Below are 6,424 nucleotides of genomic sequence, written 5' to 3' on the forward strand. Positions count from 1 at the left end.
GTCTCACCAAGTTGCCTGGGCTGGTCTCAAACCCATGGGCTCAGGCAGTCCACTCGCCTCGGCCTCCCAAAGTGCTGGGATGACAGGCTGAGTCACCGAGCCTGGCCTTGTGATTGTTTTTGAAACATGTTTTCCATTTTGCTTAGTATGACAATTGCACCCCACAGGGAAGCCACACCCTTCAAAGTTGTCCCTGAAGAATGGAGTCTTTGGTAGGTGTTTGTGTTAAGGGGGGGGTGAGGGTCATATTTCTGTAGTTCTCTTGTGGGTTTTACCTTTTTTTTAATACGGGATCTAGCTCTGTCACCCAGGCTGGAGCGCAGGGGTGTCATCATAGCACACTGCACCTCCAACTCCAGGCTCAAGCCATCCTCTTGCCTCGGACCTCTCGAGACGCTGGGACTGTAAGCACGGCTAGTTTTTATAGAGATGAGGCCTCACTGTGTTGCTCAGGCTGGTCTCTGACTGCTGGGCTCGATCAGTCCTTCCGCTTCAGCCTCCCAAGTAGCTGGGACTGCAGGCACACACCAGCAGGCCTGGCTAATTTCTTAAACATTTTTATAGAGATGAGGTATTGCTGTGTTATGATGCCCAGGCTAGTCTTGAACTCCTAGGCTCAAGCAGTCCTTCTGCCTCAGCCTCCTGAGTTGCTGAGACTACAGGTGTGAACTGCCTTACCCAGCTAATCTTTCCTTTAAAAAAAAAAAAGAAAAGCCCTGTTTTCCTATTAGATTTTCAGCTCAGTGGATTTCACTTTCTTTTGGATCAAGGGTTCCTGTAAGAAACTGGTGAGCCGGGCTCGGTGGCTCAGCCTGTAATCCCGTGCCTTTGGGAGGCCGAGGTGAGTGGATTGCCTGAGCCCGCGGGTTCGAGACCTGCCTGGGAACTTGGCGAGACCTCATCTCTACAATAAATCAAAAACTAGCCGGGCGTAGTAGCATGCACCTGTAGTTCCAGCTACTTGGAAGACTGAAGCAGAAGGATCACCAGAGCCCAGCAGGTCGAGGCTGCAGTGGCCGGGAGCGGCCACTGCACGCCAGTCTGGGCGACAGAGTGAGAGTCCAATTCAAAAAAAGAAAAAAGAAACTGGTGGACACTGTGGATCCTCCCCCCACAGCAACCCGTCAACTCCCTGCAGTGGTCAGGATAGGCTGGGCTGTGCTGCAGGACAAACAGGCCCTAAATCCTGGCTACCTAAACCGCAGGCTTATTTCCTGTTCACACTGTATGTCCACTGAGAGTTGGATGGGAGTTTTGCTTCCACTTCTTCATCCTATGGGACCCAAACTGACCTGAAGTCACCTTCTAGGATGTTCCAGTCACATGACAAAGAGAAGACGGATGATTGGTCTCACATCAGCAAGAAATGTTCTACCTCAGGGTGGGCTGCATCACGTCATCCCATTCATTAGCCAGAATTCTTCTCAAAGCCTGGACCGGGTGCAGTGGCTCACGCCTGAGGCCCCAGCACTTTGGGAGGCCGAGTTTGGAGGATCGCCTGAGCCCAGAAGTTTGAGACTAGCCTGTGCAATATAGCGAGATACTATCTCTACAAAAATATTTAAAAATTAGCCAGGTGTGGTGGCATGCGCCTGTAGTCCCAGCTACTCAGGAGGCTGAGGTGGAAGGATCACCTGAGCCCAGGAGGTTAAGGCTGTGGTGAGCCGTAATCATGCCAGTGTACTCCAGTCTGGGCAACACAGTGAGACCCCAACTCACAAATAAAAAAAAAGAATTAGCCGGGCTCGGTGGCTCAGCCTGTAATCCCCCGCCTTGGGAGGCTGAGGTGAGTAGATTGCCTGAGCCCGCGGGTTTGAGACCCGCCTGGGCAGCGAGACCTCATCTCTACAATAAATCAAAAAAATCAGCCGGGCGTGGTAGCGCATGCCTGTAATTCCGGCTACTTGGAAGGCTGAGGCGGAAGGATCGCCAGAGCCCAGCAGGTCGAGGCTGCGGTGGCCGGGAGCGGCCACTGCCCTCCAGTCTGGGCGACCCAGTGAGACTCCGACTCAAAAAAAAAGGAATTAGTCCCAAAGCCTAAGAAGTTATGGGGGCCAAGAAGTTCAAGGCACTCACCCACCCAGAAAGGGAGAGTCAAATACTTGGTGAACATGAAAAGCAATGCATGAGGTTTTTTTTTAAATTTAAAGCCTAGGTTAAAAAACAAACAAGCCTGTTAGAAAAGCCTGAAAAATGTTGCTGTGGACCATGTATGTTCCAGCAGAAAAGTTAGAAGTCGATTGACCTTTCCGTAAAGAACGACTGAAAAAATGGCTGGGGACAGGTCAAGAGCAGAAGAGCTAGGTACTTCAACAAGCAACGTGAAACAGAGGGTGGTGGGTGAGAGGGCGTGGAGGAGGAGAGAGGAGTGCAGGTGACACGCCGCGGTCAGCACAGACCCATCCAGACTTCCTTGTTGTTGGTAGCGGCGGGTCTCGCTCTGTTGCCCAGGCTGGTCTGCACTCCTGGCCTTAAGCAGTCCTCCTGCCTGAGCTTCGCGAAGTGCTGGGATTACAAGACGTGAGCCACCGCCCTGGCCAGTCGTTGAGACTTGACCCACTACAGACCTGGCAGAACCAGGGCCTTAAGCAAAGTGCCCACCCCCAACAGACCGCGTCAGGCGCCAGTTCTGCCCGGGGCCCCCTTCTGGCCTCTCCACCGTTCCTAAGCGTTCCTCACCCACTCTGCCCACGGGCAGCAGCGCTCACAAGGCAGGAGACGTGGGTTGAGTGTCAGCAGCGAGTGGGAGGGCCCCGGGGGGAACCTCTGGCGCCGGCCTGTGCTCTGCAGTTAGCAGTGGGGCCTTTCCATCTGCTGGTGGGGCCAAGGGGAAGAGCCGCCCGCCCACTGGCCTCTGGCTGCTCTCCTGTCTCAAGGCCTGAGCACCCAGGCTTGCTGGCACGGTGGTGTCTGCTGGAAGCGGTGGGCCACCTCTCACACTAGGGGCAGCCTGTGGGAGAGGAGGGGCGACCCCCCAGGGGAATGGCCCAAATGCCAGAGGGGCCATTCGGGGTGTGTACTTAAAAAAGGAAGGACAAAACAGGGATTTGCTCATCTGCGAGTCTGTGGGGGGGAAGGAGGAGATTTATTTCTGTTTTTAAGTAAGGTTTACTGGATTTAACTCATTATAAGGAGATACATGTGAAGAGACTTTTAAAAATGTAAATACAAATGTATAATTACAAAGCAGATGACATACACATAGCATTCGCAATGGAAAAAACAAGTGCTTCAGGAACAGAGAACAAACAAACAATCCAATCTAGTCTTGCTTAGTAGCAACTCACCTTAAAGTTATCCTCAGATAACTTTTTTTTCAGCCGGGGTCTCACTCGGTCACCCAGGCTGGAGGGCAGTGGCACGATCATGGCTCACTGCAACCTCGACCTCCTGGGCTCCAGTGATCCTCTCGCCTCAGTCTCCCTAAGTGCTGGGGCTACAGGCAGGTGCCACCATACCCAGCTCTCAGATACATTTTTTATGGAAAAAAAAAATTTCTTTCTACTACAAAGAAGTGCATGTTTGTCTTAGAAAAGTTAGGAGCGTGGGTAGAAACGAAGGCACTGGCTCCAGAAACCCGCTGTCCTGCCTCCCAGAGCAGCAACGGGCTCCTGGCCAGCCCTCTGCCTCCTCCGTCCTGTACGCTTCTTGAACGTTGAAGTGGGGAGCATGCTTCATATTGTCTTTTAATCCTCTACACTTTCTATCAGAAACTCTCTGTTTTGGAAATAATAGTGTGCATATCATTTTTAAACGATTCATAGTGTTTCATTGTATAGCTGCATTCTCTAAGGAACTGTAAAATCTATCCAGAAATTAATTTATTCATTTTAAAACAAAAGCCAGTAAAGAGAAGTCACATATTTTTAAAGTTTAATTTTATTCTAGTTTTATAATTTGAAAGAATTATACTTAAAAGAAGAAAGTTTAAATTTCTCATAACTGCACTAAAAGATGTCATCGTTTTTGTGTTTTTCCTTTTAGCCGTTCTCCGTGTGTGTGTGTGTGTGTGTGTTTAAAACACAACTTCTAGCTGGGCTTGGTGGCTCAGCCTGTGATCCCTCACCTTTGGGAGGCCGAAGTGAGTGGATTGCCTGAGCCCGCGGGTTCGAGACCCACCTGGGCAACTTGGCGAGACCTCATCTCTACAATAAATAAAAAAAAATTAGCCGGGTGTGGTAGCGCATGCCTGTAACTCCGGCTACTCGGAAGGCTGAGGCGGAAGGATCGCCGGAGCCCAGCAGGGCGAGGCTACGGTGGCCGGGGGCGTGCTGCTGCACTCCAGTCTGCGCAACAGTGAGACCCAACTCAAAAAATAAATAAATAAATAAATAAAATACAACTTCTCATCAACTCACACCAAGCTTGTAAAGCTTTTCCCGCATACGTTTTGGGTTGGGGAAGAGGTCACGCGTGGGGCTCCTCATCCAGGACCCGGGACAGTGAGAAGCCAGAGGCTGGGCCTGCGTCTGTCTTCCTCCTTCCCTGGGCAGGGAGGCCAGCCCAGAGTCCAGCGGCGTGGGCGAGAGGGGAGCAGGGGGTCTGCGGCACTGGTGGAGGGGATCGCACTGGATGGGGGCTCTGCTGGACACAGAGGAAGCCGTCTGCCCTCCAGGGGCGAGATGGCCGCGGCAGCTGGGGCTTTCCACCTCTGACTCTGGTGGCCAAACGTGGGGAGGCATGTGTGGCAGAGAAGCCCCCGGTCTCCTGCGCCCTCGGAGTTCTGTCCGCAGGAGGCGCCTCCGAGGCCCTTCCATTGCCTGCTTGGAGCTGGGAGGGGGCTCGGCCCAAGACTTAGTCTGCAGTGCTGTCCGAGGTCTCTGAATTCCTCTGAAGAGACCTTGGACGTGCCCTAACAGGCCCTGGGACTGGGGTGATGCCGGGTCGCCCTGGAGCGGTGCCGTCCTGGCATCTCCACCATGCCCACCCTCCTCCATGTGGCCCACATGCCTGCTAGCGGTGAGGCCCCGCGGGTCACCTGAGCCCACGGGTGTTCACCGTGCCTCTGTCTCCCAGGGTTCTGGCTGGTGTGGACCGTGGTCATCATCCTGAGCTGCTGCTGCGTGTGCCACCACCGCCGCGCCAAGCACCGCCTGCAGGCCCAGCAGCGGCAGCACGAGATCAACCTGATCGCCTACCGCGAGGCCCACAGCTACTCGGCGCTACCGTTCTACTTCAGTACGTACGGCACGGACGGGCACACGCAGGGTTGGGCAGGGCCCTGGGGCCCTGCGGCCGGCCATGGGCTTTCCGGGAGCTCCGGCTGGCGGCGCTCTGGCCACGTCTTTGCTCCTTCCACAGACTTATCTACTTGTTTTTCTTTCAAGTTGAAAGTCAGTCGGCAGAGACAGGGTCTCGCTGTGTTGTCCAGGCTGGGCTTGAGCTCCTGGCCTCGAGCGGTCCTCCCGCCTCGGCCTTCCAGCCTGCCGGGATTATGGGTGTGCACCGCAGTGCCTGGCCAGGCGCCAGATGGTGTGCAGCGGGCGAATTGAGACGTGGTGCTTGTCGCCCTGTGACATGCTGAGCAGAGGCTGCCGGGAGAGGGGCGGGCAAGGACCCAGGACTCGAGGGCTCGCAGAGGGGCGTCCCAGACCTCCCTGGCCTGCTTCTGGTCAGCTTGGGCTGCAGAGGCCCCTCCCCCTCTCGATCTGAGTCGGGTGAGCTGGGTTTGTCGCTTGAGGCTGCACCACCACACCAGGGCCGGGGCAACGCAGAGCTCCCACCTCCCAGAGAAGGACCCTCTTCTGGGCCGGGGGCCGGGAAGCCTCGAGCGAGGGCCCTGGCCTCAGCACGTCTGCCCGCTGCCGCGCAGCCTGGCCAGACACTGCCTGCCCGCCTGGCCCTCTCCGCAGGGGCGCCGCGGCCCTCCCTCGCCACAGCCAGGTGGGCACGGTAGAGGGTGCGCGGGCAGAGGGCGCACGTGTGCTCGGGGGCCTGCCATCTCACACACTCAAAGCACCGCGCTTTCTCCTCCCTGCCTCTGCTTTAGGGTTTCTGCCAAACTACCTGCTACCTCCCTATGAGGAAGTGGTGAACCGCCCTCCGACCCCGCCGCCACCATACAGTGCCTTCCAGCTCCAGCAGCAGCAGCCGCCGCCACCGCCCCCACCCCCGCCGGGCGGCCCTGCAGGGGCCAGTCCCCCAGACGCCAGCCCCGTCGGCTCCCGGAGGGCTCCGGGCAGCCCCTTGTCGGGGCCCAGCAGGAGCAGCACACAACCCTCCAGCGTCACCGACCCCGAGCCCTCCAACCGGCCCGCCGACCCCGCGGCCGCCAAAGCCCCCTCGACGGGGCCGCTGGCGCTGCGCTCCAGGGCCTTGGCAGACCAGGATTCCGTGCACCAGGAGGAGCCGCTGAAGGATGGGCCCGGCGGCGCGCCCCCCGATGGCAAGGAGAAGACGCCCGGGCGGCACCGGCGCTTCACCG

At 56.6% G+C, this 6,424-nt stretch overlaps 1 protein-coding gene across 1 annotated transcript in view; it reads left to right on the forward strand.

Annotated features, from left to right (window-relative positions):
* LOC103260282 (WW domain binding protein 1 like) overlaps positions 1-6,424 on the forward strand; it is a 28,713-nt gene that overhangs the window by 21,874 nt on the left and 415 nt on the right. The window contains exons 3-4 of the mRNA XM_008057937.2: positions 5,017-5,178; positions 5,990-6,424. Coding sequence (XP_008056128.2) covers positions 5,017-5,178; positions 5,990-6,424 — 597 coding nt within the window. The remainder of the gene's footprint in view (positions 1-5,016; positions 5,179-5,989) is intronic.

Source organism: Carlito syrichta, unplaced genomic scaffold, assembly GCF_000164805.1.
Source record: "Carlito syrichta isolate Samal-C Ts95f unplaced genomic scaffold, Tarsius_syrichta-2.0.1 Scaffold303155, whole genome shotgun sequence".
In the NCBI taxonomy this organism is placed as follows: domain Eukaryota; kingdom Metazoa; phylum Chordata; class Mammalia; order Primates; family Tarsiidae; genus Carlito; species Carlito syrichta.